At 40.6% G+C, this 22205-nt stretch overlaps 1 protein-coding gene across 1 annotated transcript in view; it reads left to right on the forward strand.

Annotated features, from left to right (window-relative positions):
* The window catches only part of COL4A6 (collagen type IV alpha 6 chain), a 121496-nt gene that overhangs the window by 34186 nt on the left and 65105 nt on the right, over positions 1-22205 (forward strand). Inside the window, exon 3 of the mRNA XM_061361881.1 lies at positions 8168-8251. Coding sequence (XP_061217865.1) covers positions 8168-8251 — 84 coding nt within the window. The remainder of the gene's footprint in view (positions 1-8167; positions 8252-22205) is intronic.

A 22205-nucleotide genomic window follows, 5' to 3' on the forward strand; every position in this document is an offset into this window, starting at 1 on the left:
ATTTGTCTTCCAGCCCAAACCCTTCATGCCATTTAGAGAAAATGTCTTCAATGAGTGACTTCTCATGCAGCAGAACCGTGTAGATGTTGAGTATAGAAAAGCAGACTTGAAAACCTCAGCTGTTGTTGGAAAGCAATGCCCTTAAAGTATATGCCGAATGCAGGACTTTTTCCCCCCCTTAAAGAAAGAAAACTCAGGACTGTGTGTGACAGGGCATGGTTAGTGACTTTGCAGTGGAGTCTTCTACAGGATTATAATTGCCTGGGATGTCTTTTTGAAAGTGAAACATAATAGTGCTTGCAAGTGCTTTACAGTTGTTGAAGTTTGTGTTCCCATTTTGGCAACTTGTTAGAAGAGATAAGACTGTTTTAACGATGGCTCTGAAAGATCCATGTTAGTATGAGAGGGTGATATCTGTAAGAGGACTTGAAAACTGGCTACAGCACTGGAAACTTCATCAGTTTGGAGGAAAAAAAACCACCACTAATGAGGATTTTTTTGGGGGCAAAAAGTCATGTTTTATCTATTACACAGCTTTTGGAAGGTACTGTCAGAAGCAGAAGAGTAGCTGGAATCCCATTGTCCTTTCAGTCAATGAATGAATACAGCTGTTCATGAAAATTTGGTTCCAAGATGTATTCATACCTTGAAGGTTATGTGAAATTTTCTGTGTGTCACAGGGACATTTAAGGATACAGGGAAAAGCTGTCTGAAAATGTATTGTTTGATGAAAGAGTGCATCTTGTCTGTTGCGAGTAATTTGGGGGTTTTAAGACTTAATTGATTTACTTGTGGTGTTTAGAAAGGCTTGGGTTGGTTCATGCTACTATGCATCATCTACATACACTGCACAACATGCACTGATCGTAAGGCCCACCTCCTACGACAACATCACTGATGGTTTTATCATATCCAGCTATCTGGTAGTGTGAGTTTTAGTATCCTAAATGGTAATTGGTTCAGCAACTTGAATACAAGGAATACCTGCACCAGTTGGCTGTGCATGTTAGATTTAGCCAGAAGGCTCTGATAGTGTTGTGTGAGGCTTAGAAAGCTGTTGGGCAGGTACAAACTTGGTAAATAGTTGTGCTAAACGGTGTAAATAACACAGTTATCTCTGACTTTGGAATCACTGCTTTAGGTTCTATAACTTACAGCTCTGTGTGGCTGCAGAACTGGAGCAGTGTTTTTTCTTCTAGGTTTGATAGACAGTAATGTAAAGAAAGAAGATTCTTTGCCAGTATCCTTAGTGCTTTTCAGTGTTATGTGCTTCAACAGTATGTGAATGTGTCTTAAAAATCACTTTTTTGTAAGTTGCATGTTGTCTCTCTCCATCTAAATGGACCTGTTTTGGGATGCTTAAAACCAGGAGTGGCAGCTTCTTTTTAAGTTAAAACAAGCTGACTGTGCATTTCTTTTTCTCCGAGGTGACACCATGTGTTCTCTACAAGCATTTTTCCCTGCAACAGGATGCAATAATTCTGCTGGTCCCTGTTGTTAGCGCTGCTGCATTTGCATGATAATGGATCGCACAGATATCTCTCTGCTGCCTTTGCACTGGTGTTTTGTGAAGTTAATGCAGAGAACTGCCACTCCACAGGGTGCAGGGAATGAAAACCTCTTTCCCTTGGGCACCTCGGCACTCCCAGCCACAGCATGGCCTCTAACAGAGGTTCACTTTCATGGCTGTGTGTGGGTACTGCCTACAGCCACATACACATTCTTTATGCTTGGCTGCATTTTATCTCTTAAGGAATACACTGTGAATTTCAACAAGCAGCTGAAACAAAAAATAAGTAAAGCTTTTACACAAATTTGTTATGTATTAAAGGTTATAAATTGTCTAATAGGATCTGGCGATGGGGTTTTTGCTTTAGAAGAGCAAACTTCTCTGACAGGATCCTAAAGATCAGGAAACTTTCTCAGATTTTCTAAAGGCTTTAAAGAAATGAGGGTGGTGTATAATGTTTTATAATACTTGCTGTAATCCTGAGGATTTTAAGATTGATGGATGCTTATTGCCCAAATATGAAGCTGCTGGTCCAGCGCATGGGCCACTCAGGTTGTTGCTGGTGTAGCTATATGATACGTGAAGTCTGGGCGCTGCCAAGCCTTGCAGGCTGGGGAGACCAGGTTGAAACACAGATGATGCTGATGACTTTCTAGCCAGTAACAGAGACCTTGGCAGACATGAGGAAAGAAACATTCCTTCTGTGTAGCTGCAAAGATAAAGCTTTCAGTTTTCTAAACCACATGGAGCTATTTGGAATTTTATTACTCATGTTTTCAGACCAGGTAATTGCATGTTCTCTGCTTATGAATTTTCTAACCTACTAACACATCTAATGAGGTTTGTGGTCATTTGTGTGCCCCAGATGTAATAAATAGCGTATGTGGCAGCTGTCAGAGGTGAATTTGTGCTCTGGAAATCCTTTACTGGGGGAAAGTTTCCATTTGTGGAAATCGATCACATTGCTGGTGTGACTGAAAATTACTTCAATGAATAAAAAGTCTGCAGACTCTGTTGCTGAATTCCACCCAATGGGTAAGAAATGCACGTGTCCTCAAAACCTGAGAGTAGTTTGAAAGACATCACTTCGTTTTTGCTGTGTGTATAAAGTGGAAGAATTGACCTTTACTGTTTATTTTGTTTTAAATCTGTTTTTCAGTGCAACAGCACTCCTGTCTCACTGGCAGGAGTAAGAGCAGGGAGTGAGGATGAGACTGGGTTTGTTTCAGTCAGAATTTGCCTTTCATTCCTCTAGGCCAGCATTTCCCTCAGGTTTTGTAACCTTACATGTCACTGAATTGGAGGAGGGTTGGGTTCTATTAGTAGCTATCATTTAGTCTCTGTTGCCTGTGAAGATGTTTGCCAGCTCTGTGCAATAGAAGAAAATATTTGAGTGCATTCGTTAACCGAAGAAGTCTATGAACCCTGAACTGAATTAATATCTTAGCTACAAATTCACATTTAGTAGCGCCATTTGAAAGTCCTTTTGTGCAGTAAAAGATAAGCTTGTGGCTTTGTGTTGTGTCCTTGCTCATGTAAGCTGTAAATAAACTGTCTGGATTTAACTAAGTGTTCATTGACAGATAGACTGCTCAGGAAAAAGGATCTACAGCTTTGTGCAATCTTAGCAATAAAACTGAAACATATTAGAAGATGGAGCTGTTCTGTATTCGAATCTCTGGTCACTGTTTCTCTTGGATTGGGTGTACAGCTATAATGTAGTACGATGATGTGGCCTGAAAAAGATGAGTCCCTCGGATGTGTTAGGTGAGGCAGTTTGCTCAGAGGCTTCTGTTTTGGTAGTTACTCAGGACTTACTCTTCATGTGCTGCTTCCCATTGTTCACCCAACCCCACAGTCTGAAAAACATTCCTACTGTTACTTCCTAAGCTTGACCTAGCTCTTAATGCTATTTAAGAAACCTGACCAGACAGGACAAGTCAAGGTTTGAGGAACCTCACTAAGGAAAGCAAGAGTTGAATTGATGTTCTTCCTGGGAAAAATGTTTGCATTTTAATTCTATCAGATGTTTTGCTGACATGATTGATTTTATTCTCACCTGTTCTATATTTCACTGCCAAACAAATCCCAGCAACTGCTTCCATACAGTCTTAACTGTCAAGACTGTCAGTTTATTTCTGCTCCATGACACCTCATGTTGGGAAGAATTACTGAATCCATTTGCTGCATCATGTTATGCTGTCTTTGATGGATCACATTGACATTTCTGAGTGCAGAGGTGCCTGTAGTTCCTGCTTTATCAGTTTTAGCCTTGAAGAAGCTCTTTCATGTCAGTAAGGCAATGACATATTAACACATGCACAGCGAAGCAGAATGTGCTGATTTCAGAGGGAGGAGTTGAACATATGGATAAGTGGTTTTAGAATTGGGCTTTAAACTCTGTAATTCAGTAACTAAAAGAATAATAGGTAAAGAAAATGTTATAACGAATTTCGTTCCTAAAAGCCATGAGGGTTAAAGTTAACACAGCAGCATTACGTAGCTTATGAAGTAGACAGAGATGTTTCATTAGTCTTTTTCACTGTGCAGTTTTACAAGACTGTCTGAATGTCTCATGGTATAAATACAATTCCTCTGTTAGTCATCAGCAGATAACAGGATCCTGAACCCTATAAAAGATGTTTATTTGAAGTATCCAAAGGTTTTCATTATGTTCTGTGTCCAGCTTTAGATAATGAAGTTTCACGTTAGGATTTTGCTCTGGACTGGAATAGTCCTTAGCTGGATTTGCGAAGTTACTGGAAATAAGTCTTGGAAAACAGTTTCATTCTTGCCATATCTCTTCACACAAGTGTGAGATTCTTTCACTCTCAGTTTTATCATCATCCCCTTCTTTTTGTCGTCATCATTTTTTCCACTTACCAGACATGCTCTTCTTTCGGTGCACACGCTCTGGTTTTTGCATGCTGGCATTCCTTCAAATCCTTTCTTTTCTAAAAGCTTCTGATTTACTTTCCCATTATCACCCCTGCTACTTTAACCTGACGTTAAAGATGATGTTTTTAACCTTTCTGCTGGCCTTTCCCCAACCATGCCTTGCTCACATTCCTCTGCTGGCTGTGGGTTCACCCTCCTAGCTGATTGAAATCATTGTCTTCAGCCAGAGCATGTCAAGTCTGCAGCTGACCCTTTAATACAGAGCAGAAGTTTTAAGGCAAAATTGAGCCTGAGTTCATCCACCTCAGCTGTGCTTCTGGAAATCTCCCACCGAAATCCTGTGCTAGTTGGTCAACTCCTGCTTGTGCTGCAGGTACAGTTCTCTTTGAATGTGCAGGCAAGGTCTTCAGGATCAATTGCAGCTATTCCATGGTCCTGTGTGTTGCTCTAGAGAATCTGGAATGAATGTGAGCCTGGACACCTCTTATGGCATCACAGCTGTTACGTTTCTTTACTCTCTTTGGCTTCATTCCAGAATAAGCTGAAGTCAATGGAAAGATTGGAATGGCACTCCATCTGAATGAATCAGCTGTGCATGAACGCTTGATGGAGGTACACTAGAAGTGGGAGAGGAAAATTGTCCTTACATTGATTCTTACTTTTAAATGCCTTTTCAAAATAGTTTCTCACTCATATTAATACTTTGTAAGCAAAATGGGTTTTTTTTCCTGCACTGTAATACTTGTTATTCTTATGGAAGTCTGAAATAATTAAAATCAGTATGTGTTACTAAGTTTATATTACGGTTATTTATATCTCAGAGAATGTATTTTTTTTAACACTGCTGCTATTTTATGGTCATGTTTTCTGCTTTGAAAACCTTGGTCTACTTCTAGCCAATAGAATTACAATAGTTTAATTCATTTCTGTTATAATGGTAGTGCTTGTCACTATAACTAGTACCCTTCTTTCTTTAATTCTTATTCTTTCTGAGAAGTCATGTTCTTTAATCTGAAATATATCTCACAGCAGCTGGAAAAATCTATTCCATGCATACACAGAACAAGTATGAAGGGCCCATGCTTGTGTTCAGGTGACAATCTATAAATGTTCAGGTGACCTGCATGTTCATACATTGGAATGGAAAAACATACTGTACCTTTTCAGAAAAGAGCACTGTGGTCTAGAATCTTATATGAAGCCTTTAGACTTGTATTCCTAAATATAATGCAGATGGCTGTTTGCTATTTAAGTAGCTCTTGAGTGTCTGATGTCAGCTACTTCCCCTAAATAAAGTACTTAGGACATATAACACCTGGTTTGGAGCCAACTGCCTTTGGTTTGCTTCCTTTCCAAATGCTTTCATTCACAAGTGGGCAAAATGATTCTGTGCTGTTAAGAGAAAGTTGGAAATACGTTGTGAATGCAATTTTGCTCAAAAGAGGGACATGTTTTCAGTTGCTAATAAAGCTCAGTGAGAGTTTCATCCAGCTTCCAATAAACTCTTTTGACTTTGGGGAATTTTGGCTAGAACCATATTTGCTAACTGTGAGCAGTGGGGATGGAAAGAATCACTGGGTTTTGTCCAGTCCTCTGCCGCTGGGAAGGACTCAATTGCCACCAGAGATGGGGGATTTCTAACAAGGTCAGCCTCAGTGCTCTGAGACAGCAACTACTGCAATGCAGTGAGCCTAGAGGAATCCAGAGCTGTGAGGAAATGAAGTTTCTTTGCCTCTACTCACTCTTAGGAGGCAAGCAGAATAAACTGAGCCATAGGACTCAAAGGCTTATGCAAATGACTGTTGGAACAAAGAATAATTTGGAGGAAATATTAATTGAAAGTAGAAATCTTTGCATTATTTAAAGTTGAATAAATGTTTGGGAAGGCATAATCTGATTGCCTGGAGGTATAATGCTCTCTGCTAAGAGTGTAGTTGTCAGGAATAGAGGAGTACGTTGGCTAGCAATGAGTCCAAATTTCCACTGCTAAATATGCATATAAGAGGTGTGTCTTGGTGCAATTCACTCTTCAGTCACCTTACAGCCAGATCCTAAAATCTTAATACCTGTGGTCAGAAATGACCTCTCAGCAGTATGTCTGTTAAGACGGGGACCAGTTTTTATACAATGAGTCCTTGCGAAGGTACACTGCTGACTCCAGTTTGTGCTGATCAATCCTTGTCTGAGCAGACAGTTTGCAGATGCTCTTACATTCTATTATATTACCTCTAGATACAATTTTTCTCCTCTTCTTTGTTCTGCCTAGGTAGTCCAAAAGCCCCATATCTAGTAGGATCTCGTTGAACAAAGCTGCCAAAAAGTCTGCAAAAGTACTGTTTGCTTGGGTTTTTTTTTATATTTAATGCTTCTTAGAATCCCTTGAAGGATGTTATGACTATTTTGCAGCAAGAGATAATGTTCCCTTCAGGCTAGGGAAGTATGGGAGATTGGGTTTAAGGCTTTTTGTTAGTGTCTGTTTGTTCTATGCTGCCTTAAAACCAGAGGCATTTAATTTAGCAAAACAGTGCAAACACCAGGGTGCATAGAGGGATTTTTATGTACATTTAGCAGAAAACTCATCAAGTGATATCCGACTAGTTACTTGAGAAAGCTAATGCAAAGAAGTTCAGAAGTACATAAGGAACTTGCCTGAATTGCTTTTCATTTTTCATGTTCCTCACTGACAGATGTCAGGAAATTTTAAAGGCTTTTAAAATATTTTCTGTGGGTACTTTTAGGTAAGGAAACGTCCATTTCCAGTCTCGACTTGTTTCTGCCATTAGTTTGGTCACCTTAATATGAGGCACTGAAATGTTTATTCCTTTCAGAGTCCCAAACCTGAGGGACTGTACCTGGGCAAACTTGGTAGTGAAATGGGTTCCGTAGAGAGGTGTGTGGCTGAATTACAGTGGTAAATGGAGCTTTTCTCCAAGCCTGTTACGGTGTTGTCCATAGTGTTGCAGGGATTTTGGTATCCTAGGACTTCAAGCCTGTTGACCGTGGGAGGGAGTTGGTCAAAATCTCTGAAGTAAACATATGTAGCTGACTTCCATGCACTGGCACAATCTGTATTAGCTGGGAATTAAGTTTATGATATGGGGACTTCAGATTTCCATAAATGTTGTAATTAGCCTTGAAATAATTAATGCTAGTACAGAAAATTCAGAATGTATTTTCAGATTACATCCAAATCCGTGGTGCTTTCCTACTGTCTTCTGTGCACGTCTATTCTTAGTTTAACATGCCACCTTGTCTCATTCAGGAATTTATTCCTATGTTCAGAGGGTGCAGCTTCTTGCTCTTAGAAATATACAAGGATCATTAAGTTAAAATTTGTCTTGGTAGTTCTCACTGATGTAGAGAAACGCAGTATGCAGGATGGCTGAGGCACAAGTTCTGATTATTGATTGTGATCCTAGTTAATACTGTACTGAGCATCCCAAAACATCATCTAGTTTTATGGGGCTTGGTAGCCTTAGAAGGCACTCATCGCCTTGCAGAGTTACACCCCCTTGTGTAAACCCACTTGTCCTCAAAAGATTTCTAAACCAGCTCTTTCTGTCTGTTTGGTGATTCTGAAAATGACCCAATTATAGAGAACCTAAAACGTAACTATAGGTTTTGCCACTTACTTCCCAGCAAATTCACATGACAAATGTGACGTACGTGGGAAGTGCTGAAACGAAAGGTTTCCATTCAAGGTCTTCAGCTGGCAAATAGTTATGACATTAAATTTTCTTCCTTTTTACTCTTTCACAGGGTGGGAAGAAGTCTTACAGTGGGCCCTGTGGGGGCCGTGATTGCAGCGCTGGATGCAAATGTTTCCCAGAGAAGGGTGCGCGGGTAAGTTTGTTTTCACTAATACAATTTGTCCTTGTGTCTCTTATCAACCTTTTTATAAATAAATAAATAAACTCTAAGATAATATGTATAATTCTTAATGTAATGACCTCATGAAACGAGGAATGATGAAGACCAGCTGCATTTCAAATGGCCCTGGCCAAGGTTTCCAAAGCTGCTCTAAAGTTTTACAGATTGCTGCCTTTGCAGCGAGTCTTCAGTGGAATTGCATTTCTTTGTGTATCTGAGCCCTAGCTCAAGAAAGTCAGATGGCTTTTAATTAGATTACAATAATTAAAAAGGAAAATTAAAATAGTATGGGCTTCCAGTACAGATTTTGCAGAGTCCTTTGTTTGTGGATCTGTTTTTGACTTTAGCATTTGTTTGTGAAGGAACAATAACTCTGAATGAATCTAAGCGTTTCCCTTTGAGAGAGTCTTTTGTTTAGCTGAAGCTGCTCTCTGAAGTCTGCATTTGAAGAAACCAAATGTTTAAGTGAGTTTTCTGTGAAAATCTTTAATTTATTTGAATTTTATGAGAAGGTTTTAACTAAATGCAGCTGGCTATTTCCTGTCTTAGGGTAATGCAGGGCTGCTGATTTGACTCTGCCTTCAATTACAACGTTAATTTTCATCCAGATACCATGTACTTAATTTTTTCTTTTAAGGTCTCTAAAGTATTTTAACAGTTATCAAATTGAATCTTATGGATTTAAGTTTTATGGAGATGAAAGGAGGTGCATTGTAGATGCTTGAAGAATTAACGTGAAAGGACTTGAGGAGAAGGGAAATACACTAATCGTCTTGTTTAATAAAGCAGTGATTTTTGGTGAACTCATATTGAAAAGTCATCCTCTAAGGGCAAAACAAAAGAAATTAAGTCTTCTTTAAACACAAGCAATCCTGACTATTTTTCTGTGTGTTTCCATGTCACTGTGTGGCTGAATTCAAGGCATCACTTTCTAGGACTGAACTTAGTAAAATGTTGCCATTTAGAAGCGATTGTCAGCATGGGCTAAAGTGTTTCTTTAATTGCAGACAGACTTGAGCATGAATTCTTAGTTGATAAGTGATGATGTGTTTGCTCTGGAAGTATAAAAATTATTACAAATAATTATGTGGCAGAGTGAAAACTTGTCTCAACATATAAGAGGAAGAACTTTTCAAAGAAGTTCTCAGTGTAACCTAGAATATGAACAAGAGCCAATTGCTCAAGACCTTTTGTGATTAGGTACAGTAAGGGACAGACCTTGTTTGGTTCTGGCATGCAGTATCCTGTGACTGCTTTGACCTTTAGATGGCAATGAGCATCGTTCTTCTGTCTCTTTACATTCCTGGGCTTCAACTTGATTGTTTGAACTGGCCACAGCACTGTTGACCTTGCAGTTTGAGCTCTTGGCATCTCTTTTGTTAAGATGTCACAAAGATTTTGGGCTGTTTTTATTGCTGACCTGAGAACTCATTTGGCTTTTAGCTTGTTTCTTACGTGACCTGTATTGGTAGGCATTTTCTGTCCTTCAGACTCATGTTCCATCCTACTGAGACCTGTCTGGGGAGTAAACTATCTTCTAGAAGTGGTAATCTTTCCCTTTTACAACACTGCTTCCATCAAGCCATACTGAGCCCTGCTGACACCTTCTTGGACATCTGCGGGCAGCTACTGGAGTCCTGCCATGCCAGAGGATAAGGCGGTGACTGGCTGAACTGGGAAAAGAGATGGTGTGATTATGTACCCTCTAGCACAGCTTGTTTCTTGGAGGAGACTGTACAGCCTGAGGCTAATTCCTTGGCTTCCTGCCTACCTTCTCCTCCATTGCTACAAAACCTTTAAGTTCAGCACAGGCAAATAGGAAACAGGACTTTGACAATGCCCTGAATCCATACTTTAAAAAAATATTCCAGCTGTCAATTTTGTGCAGTTAACCCGATGACAATGAAGCTAAGCTTTCCTTTTAAATGAAAGGAAAAAAAGCACAAGGAAAATGACAAGCTGACAGCTCAATGAAAATAATATAGGCATTGTCCTTAAATGTCCTCCTCCCTGAGTGCACTTCTGATCACATCAAGCTGTGATGAGTTTGTTTCTGACCAGACACTTCAAAAAGTGAATTTAGGCAGAAAAACGTTAAAAGTAAAAAAAACTGTTATGGAAGTGTCATTCATCATAGCCAGTGACTCAGAATAGGTCCTCGTATGTAATGTTAAGTTAATGAGAAGCCTGGCTTTATGTAATTGAATGGCTGTTGTGGTTTAAACTCAGTCAGTCAAATCAGCCACGCAGTCTCTCTCTCACTCCCCCCCCCCCCCTTCCTCCTTCCAGCTCCCGGAGGGATGGGGAGGAGAATCTAAAGAATGTAACTCCCATGGGTTGAGATAAGAGCAGCCCAGTAACTAAGGTATAACACAAACCCCTGCTGATGCCACCAATAATAATCATGATAAGGGAAATAACAAGGGAAGAGAATACAGCCGCTCACCACCTGCCAACCGATACCCAGCATGATTGAGCAGTGATCTAGCCCTTCTGGGTAACTGCCCCCAGTTTATATAGTGGGCATGGTGTGCTGTGGCATGGAATACCTCTTTGGTCAGTTTGGGTCAGGTGTCCTGTCTCTGCTTCCTCCTGGCTTCCCCTCCTCCCTGGCAGAGCATGAGACTCACAAAGTGCTTGGTCAGACTAAACATTACTGAGCGGCAACTAAAAACACCGGTGCTATCAGTGCTGTTCCCAGGCACCAGCCACTAAGAAGGAGAAAAAATGACTGCTACTGCTGAACCCAGGACAATGGCAAAACTCCTGGCCCACACTGCAGCCATTCTGCCATTATCAGTTCTTACCCTGTAAAGGTTCATGGGTAACAGTCCAGTGATTTGTGCAGCAGTCCAGTTCATACCAGGGAAGCGTTACCTTCACTGACAGATCCCAGCTAGGACCTTTTCTGGAGGTTTTCTTAGAGGTCAAGTGAAAGGATTAACCTGAGTTTGTGGCTTTTACTACTTAAGCGCACAAGATGTCTTGTTAAGCGTACATGTCATATGACAGTTTAAGAGTAAATGTAACAGCAGGAGTAGTCCACCAAACTGTTTTTGACCAGTTATAAATCTCAGTTTTGGATATGGTTGTTCAGTTCCCCTAAACTGCATTGTTAGAACTTACACCAACATGAAATCTGACATAATGCTGTGCAAAGACAATGCCAAGTAGCACCACAGAGAACATGAGAGCCCCTGCCTATAGCTGGGGTCTCCAGGTGAATGTGTGGGTCATATAAGCTCTGTGTCCCTACTTCTGGTCTTCTGGCCAGCTGAAAGGCCACCTATCAAACTAGCACAACAAGGCAGTTTTAAAAGGAAGTCTGCTATAAGAATGGAGGTACCCAAATGCACCCTGGTGCAATTTTCTGGGGGAGGGAGACAGTCTGAACACAGACTTACCCTTACCGAGCCCACTTCTTGCATACAAGTCTGGCATACTGTCCTCTCTCAGAATCACACTTGATGGGTAGAGAAAGCTCTTAATATTTAACTATGAAGGACAAAAGGAAAGGTGGAAAAAGCAACTGTATGAAATCATAATGTAAGGAAGTGAATGTGGATTCTGATGCCAGTCTCCATCTAGTGAAGGCTGAATGTGTAATGTGTATAGATCCAGTGCAGGTGAGTGATCTCAGAAGAAATTTTTGTGGTTTAAAAAAAAAAATTGGTTTTTGCTCCCCTTTCTCACTATTTGATCCATAATTTATGGGCAGGGATAACTCCCTTTGGAAATTTCTTGCTGTATTGAGGGCTATTTAGCTGAGAAATGCACTGCAGATAAGTCCGCAGTGATCAGGAGGGCGTTTTCCGTATTTGAGGGTTTCAAGGAACTAGTAGACAGCCTGCACCATTTCATCTTTGCAGCTCATTTTGCATTTGTTTATGATAGCGTGGGCTTTTTTGTTTCTATATACTGTCATCTACTTTCAAACACTCACAAAGATAAACTAGCAGGCACAGTCCTTGCTGCATGTATAGCCTCTCCTGATGCCTGTTCGCTTATCTTGGAATTTATAACAGTATCAGGGATTGTTTCCATCTTTGCTCAACATGTGCTGGAGCTCTTCAGCTGATCCGAATCTTTCATTTTTTTCATTCTGAGTCCTGTTCTCACCTCCCCCACCAAAAAAAAGAATTTCAAGGAAACAAAAGATTTAGGAATTGTTTCCAAGGCTTCACAAATCACTCAGCAGAGGCTGTGTCCCAGGCAGCTTCGACAGCTTAGCATTGCTTTAAAATGGGAGAATTTGATGTTACCAATTCTAGTCTGGTTTTCTTTTTCCTGTGATCATGTCAAATAATGTATACATTTAATGTATACAAATAATGTATACATTTTTATGCATCATGTGTTCTTGCTCATTCACCCTCCTCCCCTGGGTGGGATGGGGAGGAGAATTGGAAAAAGGTAAACCCTCATGGGTTGAGATAAGAACAGTTTAATAATTAAAATGAAGTAAAGTATAATAATAACAGAAATAAGAATGATAGGGGAAGAGAAAAAAAACAACACCACAGAAAGAGAAACAAAATTCAGGAAACACAAGTAAAGTTCTATACAATTGCTCACCACCCATCCCTGAGCAGCGATCTGCAGCTCCCAGCCAACTACCCCCAGTACATAAGCTGAGCATGACTTCCTGTAGCATGGAATACTCCTTTGGCTCTGTTTCCTCCCAGCTTGTTGTGCACCTGGTCACTAGCAGAACATGAGAAACTAAAAAGTTCTTGATTTAGAGTAAACAGAACTGAGCAACAACCAAAACATCAGTGTTACCAAAATTATTCTCACACTAAATCCAAACCACAGCACAGTACTAGCTACTAGGAAGAAGATTAACTCTGTCCCAGTGGAAACCAGGACACTGCTTTAAAGCCTGTTTAAAACATGATGATATGATCAATTAGAAAACTACTAATGGCATTACAGAACCTCTTTCCACACAGAGGCCATTTCTAGCGACTGGTATGGCTGGAAAGGAGTGTATCTGTAGAATGAGGCAGGTGGTCTGAGAACATGACAGACACTGTAAGTAATCGAGTCTGGTCCCATGAAGTGAAGACCATTGGAGTGCATCAGGTGCAGCCCATCTCTTGACCTAGTCTCAGTCAAAAGAAATCTTATTCGTGTACTCCAAAACTATACTGCAGTGTGAAGTAAGCAGGAGGGATTAAGATTGAGACATTATACTCCAAAATGCTGTCTGACTTCAAGGCTAGTGTAGCCAGAGATATGCGAGAGTCCACAGGCTTTCTTTGAAGTTCAAATGATGATAGTAAGTGGATTGTAGATATCTGTGGGCAATCGAAGAGTTTTTGATAGAATTACTGCAGATCAAGCAAGCTAAAAAAGATAGATCCCCAACATCCATGCACTGAACAGCATAACCTGAGGTCAGAACTTTGGGTGATTTAAGGTAATTGCTATCTAGCATAAACTAATGTCACATTGGCGAGAGATCTTAGATCAACTTTTGTCCAGAACTAATCCCCTCAACTTAATACTGGGTGTACAAAGTGTCTCTCTTTGATAATTAGTTGAAGATTGGTTGCCATTTCTTTGCAATTGAATTGTAATAATTACAACTTGTATTTCTTAATAATGTTTGCTGAATTCTGCTTTGGCTGGTTCAACACCAGTTGGAACAGTTTAGGCATTTCCTGATGAAAGGTCTTGGAGTTCTGTATGTCTACTTCATGACACTCCATCAGCCTGTCCAATTTCTCTCCTTTCCTCATCCTTCTTTCTGTCTGACAGATTGAGTGCTATCTTAGGTTGAACACTCAGGTGGACTGACTACAGGGTAACTGAATGCACACAGCAGCTTAGCAAGGCAGGTGAGCTGCTGTCTACCAAGGCTTCTGAGCACTAGCAATCAGCCAGCAACCAGACCCTTCTCCTCCAAATGTGAATGTAAGAGCTATGCTTTGTTTTGAAGTATCTTGATGTGTTGCAGTTTTGACAATATTACAGTACTTTCACCTTCACTAAATATCGCCCGTAGATTATATGTAAATGATTCCTGATTTTTGTTCAGACCCTCTTCTGATTAAATAAAATGCCATCATTTGGTTTGGAAGAGGATTATCTGTAACACTGAAAAATGTTGACCATCTGTTTGCTGTCATCAAGTTCTGGCAATATTTTGAGAGAAGATGAGGTAATAACAAAGTCAAACAACTTATGTGCCAGCTGCTTTTATTAACAACTGCCAAGATTATTTTTATTGGAGTAATAAAACTGACTTTGCCAAATGAGGCATTAAGCAATTATTGTACATGTCCTTCTGACCCAACCTAAGTACATTGAAGCTAGGCCTCTGATGGGAATCACACCATATACTGACTAAAACAACTTAAATAGATCTCATTGCATTTGAAAGCATCCCTTATGCAATGGGTATCAGACCAAACCTGTTCATACGTACAGTCTTGCCTCATCTCTCATAATCTCAAGTACATTTGTGAAGACTTCTCGAGGGGACAGGCATCCCTCTTACAGACATTGTAGAATGCAGTAATGGTGAACAACTGTACTTAAGTAGGAGTATCTGGTAGCAAATCATGTTTCCATGCTTTCTGTTGCAGTTTGGCCAAAAGGACATGTGCACTAAATGAGTCTAAATATATTCTAGGAAACATATCCCATGAAGAAGACTTCCACAGCTTTCATAACGAACCAAAACCGTGGCATTGCTGTTCACCAGGGTGGCTGAGGGGACTCTGTGACCTGAAACTAAATCTGTTTCTAAATCTGCCTGCAAAGGCAGCATAGTCTGTAATTGCAGTGGGAACCTGTGTTTACTTTTGAAATCGCCCAGAACATGGGTCCTCAAACTGTGCTTTATAGAGCACTTCCAGATGTCTTCGAAAAGCCAAGCAAAGAAGTATCCGTCACTGTTCAAATAGTTGTGCTTCATGTGAGTTGTAACCCAGGATTTTGAAGTCTTTCCAGTGTTTTGGGAGCAAATGGAGCATTTAAAAAGCTCCCTGCTGCATCCTATAATGTTGTGAATTGTCTTAGCTTGGGAAGTAGTTACGTAGTCTCGCTATACCAAGGAGATGTCTGTTCTGCTTCTCCTTTCTAGTCTGAAAAGTCTCTGGTTTTCTCAAATTGAGTTTCTCAAATGTGAGAAGTTACTGGCATGGGTTTAAACTGAGGTGACTACTGAAAGTTGTTTGGTCAGCTGGTGGTGGTCAGATAGCTCTGCTGTGTGTTGTGAATGTCCTCCTCATCTGAAGACATAGTAAACCATTATTCTCTGTTCTGATGCTGGCATTGTGAGCTGAGAGCACAGCCATGTTGCCCTGGGAATAGATACTTTATTATTTCTTGTTTATATAAGCTGTCACATCTACCACTGGCAGTCTGGATGAGTAAAGCACTTGAAGCCAATGCCATCACTCCCATTGATTTCATTTTAAGTGTGTAGACAGATGGGAAGACAGAACCAGACTAATCTTTTCCCTCCCTCTTTGGAGCCTTGCCACGACTGGCCTTCTGTTCTAGCTTTGCATCTGTGGCACTTTCTCCAAGACCAGTATGACAACTTGTGCTACAGACTTGATCCGTATGGACAAACCAGAGTTCAACAAGAGTTTCCAAGTAACCTCGCTGTTTCCTAAATACTGGAGAGTGAAAACATCCCCATATCCAATCTTCTCTTTATAAAAATTATGTCTTTCTTGGCCATAGAAGGAAGTGTTTGATGACTCTGTGATGTTTTGTTTACCATAAAACTCCTTAGAGCCAAGCTACCACCACTGTTCGTTTTTTCTTGTTCATTTGCTTATTCGCAGTAGGTGAAGAGTTGTAAATGTTCTTAAAATTGTTTTCTATCAGCCGCTTCACCTTGCAGTCAAAAAGACAACGAAGAATTCTTGTAGGAAGAGAAACTCTGGTGTCCTCCCCAGGACAGGAAAAGCAAATGCTAATGTGAGTCTTTGGAACATATTAAGCCCAGTCTAGTCGGGCTTTTGCTGCTTAAAAGCTGCAGGTTTTTTCCCTAATGATTCTTGCAATGATGTCTCAGTTGAAAAGAGATGATTAATGACCTCTTACATCTGAGAAATGGCACAAGACTTTGCCTTTCCTCTCCAAGCAGTTAACAGAGAATCACAGAATAGTGAGGGTTGGAAAGGACTTTAAGATCATCCAGTTCCAACCCCTAAATGAAGAAGGGTTAACTTATATCCTGCCTTGAAATGACCAAATTGGCATTTTCTTTCATCATATTCAATATCATTTGTCTATGGGATTTGCCACTTAGACATCTCTTAGTAGCCTTTTTCTTCAGGTTAAGTTCTCTTTAATACCTTGTTTTCTTCATACCTCCCTTATCTCGCCCCATCCCCAAACTTGCCTATCTTCTAATTAAGTGCGAATGTTTCAGAACATTCCTGGTACTTACTATTTTTTAAAGCTTCTTAAAATTAGAAGAGGTGTCCTTTGAAGAAACAAGAGTCTTTTTGAAAGTTCCCTTCAGCAGTAGGTGAAAGGTATGGCAGAGATTTTTCAGTGTGGTCTCCTGAGTAAGGAATCACAGAAGGATCCTAGAACCAATGTGTGAGCAAGACCCAGTTCTAAGAGATTTGGCCAATGGTCAGGTTAGGAGCCAATCCATGAGCCAGGAAAACAGCCCACAGCAGGGATTACTACAAAGCAAACTTAATTAGGCAACAGATAGGCAGGAAGTATGCCAGTCATGGAGCCTGCAGCCAGATGGAGCACACAATGGAGATGGTTAACCAGGCAAAGCTGTGTTTGTAGTGGTAAAAGAGGCTGTAGTGACAATTAGCTGGAAGTAAAGCCAAATGCATGAGTCCCCCAGGCTAGCTGTGCATTCCTGTTTCTTTGGAAAAACATGTAGTATTTTTGGTGGGAATGACAGCTTTTCCTGATATGAAATCATAGATTTCAGAAGAGGTGAGAACATCATGACATTTCTCAGCTGGTGAGTGAGATTGAAAAGCTGTTTAGAGGTGGTTTCCCTGCTTCAGAAGAGAAAAAGACATGTATACCTGCAGCAAAAAAGAGTAAGACTTGTGAAGTAATTGTAGATTAATGCTAATACCAGAACATAGTAGGAATGAGAAATGAAGGAATAGCATGATAATAAATACAGGTAAATTCTGATAAATACAGAACAGCCTGCCTGAGAATCTGGGTATAACCCTGAATTGTATAAAAGAAGCTGCAAAATGATGGAGCACGTAATCCTTAAGAAAGATGAGGAAAGAGTGAGCAGGAATGGTCTGTTCTGAGCTTGTATATAGGAATGAGAGTGCAACACAGCCGTTTCTGAAAGATCCTGTATGAAAGACTCCCAGGTTTAAGCTTCATGGTTTAATCTGAAACCAGGACATTAAGTGTGGAGAAAGAGATGCCAGTAAAATGAGGTAAAGAAAGAAGAGTATCAACCTTTCCCTTGACCTAATTCTGCAAAAACAGGAGGAAAAACTCAGGTATTTGCTACTCTCCTGCTTTTAAGCTGTCGATTAGGGACATTTTAACTGTTGCTGTCAAATAATTCATTAATCCGTTACATAGAACAAGCATATTTTCACAGCTACCTAATGTTAAGCTCTTTTTATGGGTGACATATTTCATATTCTTTGGCCAGCTGTGGAACTGCAAACTTAAAGAACTTGGAGGAAAGGTGTGACTTACATCAGGAATAGGATGCCTGAGTTGTACCAGGTATCTCATCCAGTTGCTGGTTTTGGAAAAAGGAATGTTTTAGTACTCTGAAAAGGAGCCTAGATACAAATGTCATTATTATTCATGGGTGATTTTTGAAAGATTTTTTTTGGTCTTTCTTTAAAAACAGCAGAATGTTGCTAAAACTGATAAAAAGTCCAAGTGGTTTGAAAATGTCTGGTTTTAATCTGTAGTAAATACAGCACAAACGATGCACAACTTCTGAAGGACTATTAAAAAGAAATCTCTTGTCTGTTAAAACTTCTCATACTTCTTTTTAAATGATCAAAGAAAGCTCTAAAATGCCTCAGATTGAGCTGAGTTCTCAGTGTACAGTAAGTGAAGAACTTTTTACTACCTAGTGATAGCACTAAGGGTGATGCAATTCTGCCCCTAGGTTTTCCAAAGTTCTATAAAGTTATCTTTCAAGACAAATCTTAGACTTGTGTTCACATCCATAGTGTTATGCTTGGATCTGTAAAGCAGAACTTGTTCTACTGTTCAGTTGAGCTGTGCTCTGTCCACCTGCCCCCAAAGCTGGGCTCTGTATTAGCACAGCAGCAAACCTGCTTTAACACAACGTTTGTTCTGCTCATATCTCTCTTGCCAGACCAGTAACATCTGCCTGTGTGTATGTCTGTGTATTTCCATTTCCTGTCAGGTTCCCAAAACACAGTAAAAGTTTCTAAGCATGGAAAAAGAAAACAAATGCATCAGTCAAGATATTGCCCTATCTGTGTTTGCTGCAAAGTGCTACACTTGAAATAGATTTTGGTGTAGAAGAACTGTAAGCTCTTAGATATGCACACAGAGCCCATGCTCTGTAAGGCAAAGTCACTATAGATAGCATATGGTGAGACTGTAAGCTGTGGCTGACATAATGAATGTATGCCATAGAGTAATAGAATAGTTAGGGTTGGAAAGGACCTTAAGATCATCCAATTCCAACCCCCCCTGCCAGGGCAGGGACACCTCACACTAAATCCGGGCACCCAAGGCTCTGTCCAACCTGGCCTTGAACACTGCCAGGGATGGAGCATTCACAACCTCCCTGGGCAACCCATTCCAGTGCCTCACCACCCTTAAAGAACTTCCTCCTTATATCCAATCTAAATTTCCCCTGTTTAAGTTTTAACCCATTACCCCTTGTCCTATCACTACAGTCCCTAATGAAGAGTCCCTCCCCAGCATCCCTATCGACCCCCTTCAGATACTGGAAGGCTGCTATGAGGTCTCCACGCAGCCTTCTCTTCTCCAGGCTGAACAGCCCCAACTTTCTCAGCCTGTCTTCATACGGGAGGTGCTCCAGCCCCTGATCATCCTTGTGGCAAAAAAGAAGCAAAGAAGTGTCTTTTATCTGGGTGTCCTGTCCCCCTGTGGTTACAAGCTTCATGAATAATCCTGTTCAGCAAAGTGGGTATTTTGTTTATAATGAATTTATTATTTGTAGCTTGAATCCTTAACTGCAGTGATGGCATGTTTGGATTGATGAGCAATGTCATAACACTTAAAAAGCAGAAGTTATAGCTTGTATGCTTTGGCAGATACTTCCTGGGAGATGTGCACTGGGAGATGTCCATTATCTGGAGTGGTGCTCACCCTCAGCCCTTGCTGTGAATCACAGTGCACGCTTATCGGGTATCTTCTCATTAGAAGCACTGTTTAATGTAGTTCCACAAATATATTGAGGATTGCTTACCCTGTCATCACAAATCACACTTTGTGAACAGCTGGAATGTATATCCGGATATTCCCATATGAGTAATGGGCATTTTCTAGCAATTTTTTAAGCAGATCTTGTTTCTTCTTTGTACAGCTTGATTTCTCTTGATGGTGACTGTGTTGGCCATTCCAAATACCTCCATGATGATGTTGTGGCATTTCTTTTGTGATGATGACTAATGACTGAGAATCCCAGCTGAGATAGGGGAAGGTCCTGCAGTGCAGGGCAGTTGCAAACATACAGTTGGCGACGGTGCTCCAGAGTGCTTTCACTCTGCAAGAATTACTTTAGTTACATGTTTTTTCAGGTTTTAGCTAAGAAATCTGTTCCTTATTCAACTGTATTTTTCAGGAAAGTAGGTGAATTAACAGAAACTGTTTTGAAATAAACCACCAAAAAGCTAGAATTCTGTACTTCTCAGTAAGAGACCTCCAAAAATAGTTAATTCTTGTGGAATATATTTTCTCCTCAAACTCGGACACATGTGAAAGAGGAAATAGCAGAGGAGGTTGTTCTTGTCTCATTTTAAGTAGGGCATGTCTTCCCAACAGTACAAAATGTTTTGGGAGGCTATCAACCTTTGGAATCTTCTTAGCAGTGGAAATGGAGTCCAGCTTGTCTCACAGCAGATTCTAAATAAATAAATAAAGTCTGCATGCAAAATGTAGGCAGCAGGTGGTCATTCCCTGTCTCACTCCAGCTGCACTTGAGCTGTAAATCCAAAAGCATTACAAAACTAGCAGTGGGACACCCAGTGGTTCCTGGTAGGCTTGGATCGGTGTTCCCGGGACATTAAAGGGAGTTTTCCTAAGATTTACTGTTTTCTCTTGAAACAATAGATGACATAAATGTTATCTCCGGACTTTTTCCAGAGCAGTGAAGTAATTGAACTTCTCCTGTTTTTCTAACATCAGGACTAAAACCTGAACTAATCTATTCTAACCATTGCCTTCTTTTTTATCAGCCGGAATGTGCGTTAACTCCTGAGAACATTTGGGTGAATAATAGTTCTGCTTACGGTGGCTTTGTTTTGTGCACTGGGTGACAGAAAGCAGTCAGGATTTCCTTCACAGCATTGATGTAGCTGCTGTATTCTGCATTGGGTTTTTCTTTCACAAACACGTGTCAGGGGTGCCACATTGACATGTCTTTAGATTTAATGTTACCGGTATTATGCACTCTTCAGTGTATACTGAAGAGGAAGGCTGGGCTCCATTGGTGTTACTGAGGGATTTCCTATCAGCTGTAAGGAAGCCAGGATTTTAATTTCCAAACCTTTAAAGCAATTTACTTTCAGGCTTCTATGAATGACTGCTCATCCAACCATTTACATGGGCAATTTTATGTGAATTGTGCATGGGGGGAAGTGGTTTCAAGAGAAATACCTTCCAATGTATTTTTCTTCACACTTTTTTAAAAGAAGTAGTGTGAAAGCTCTGCACGGTGTCGGCAGGGTGTTATAGCTGAAAGAAGTGTATTTTTTGTTAACCTGGTCTCCTTTGCAAAATAAAGGCTTAATTTATTTCAAAGAGGTGAAGATTTTCCCCTCAGCAGATGGACAAACGGGAAGTGGCAGGGAACATCGTGGGTTTTTTTTCCTGTCATCATGCTCTAGTTCGCCCTGGAGTAAAGAACAGGCTATGTGTGTCCCTGAAGGGTGGTGAAGCTTGAATAGTCCTTCCATCTTGTGCAATAGGCTGCTTTGAAACCTCCAGATATATGATCTTTTCCAGACCTCCTCTTTGAGCAGCACAATGCTAGTGCCACATCAGGAGGAGCATTTAAAAGTGGTTTCACTGCCCTTGCAAAATGGGTTTGGGGTTTTTATGTTCGTTTTGTAAAATTTCTTAATGACTTCTGAGCAATTGTGGTGCCTGTTGTATTTGGTTCAGTGATATTTCAGTGTTAAAAGACCTGCAGAGGAAAATGCAGCTTACACACAGTCTTTTAGTTTCTTCCATCTAACACTTTTTCAGTAAATGCATCTCTTGGCACAAGGGAAATTGGAGGGGGAGTGTTTTCATGAAAAAAAATCCTTGTTAGATAATCCTGCACTTAATTAAGTTTCCGCTGGTTTAACTGGACATGGAAACAAATAACTGTGGCAAAGGTTCCCCTGGAGAAGTTGTTTCATGTTTCTGTGACTGTTCCATTTCCGTTTATTGCTGTCTCAGCTGTTTATCCTAGGGCTGTCTGGATTGTCTTCAGGAGCGTGGGTCAGAGACTACATAAGGCAGTGGTGTGTGACTTGGCACACCTATAAGGACATCAAGAGTATAGGTAGCTCAAAAGTCCCATCAGTGCTCATTTAATGCAAGAAAGGGCCTCCAACTGCTTCACAGAATCATAGAATAGTTAAGGTTGGAAAGGACCTTAAGATCATCCAGTTCCAACCCCCTGCCATGGGCAGGGACACCTCACAATAAACCATGTCACCCAAGGCGCTGTCCAACCTGGCCTTGATGGAGCTCCAACTGCCAGGGATGGAGCATTCACAAC

This window comes from Neopsephotus bourkii, unplaced genomic scaffold (genome assembly GCF_033783945.1).
Source record: "Neopsephotus bourkii isolate Nb327-2 ecotype Australia unplaced genomic scaffold, CSIRO-AGI_Nbou_v1 NB_1067, whole genome shotgun sequence".
In the NCBI taxonomy this organism is placed as follows: Eukaryota; Metazoa; Chordata; class Aves; order Psittaciformes; family Psittacidae; genus Neopsephotus; species Neopsephotus bourkii.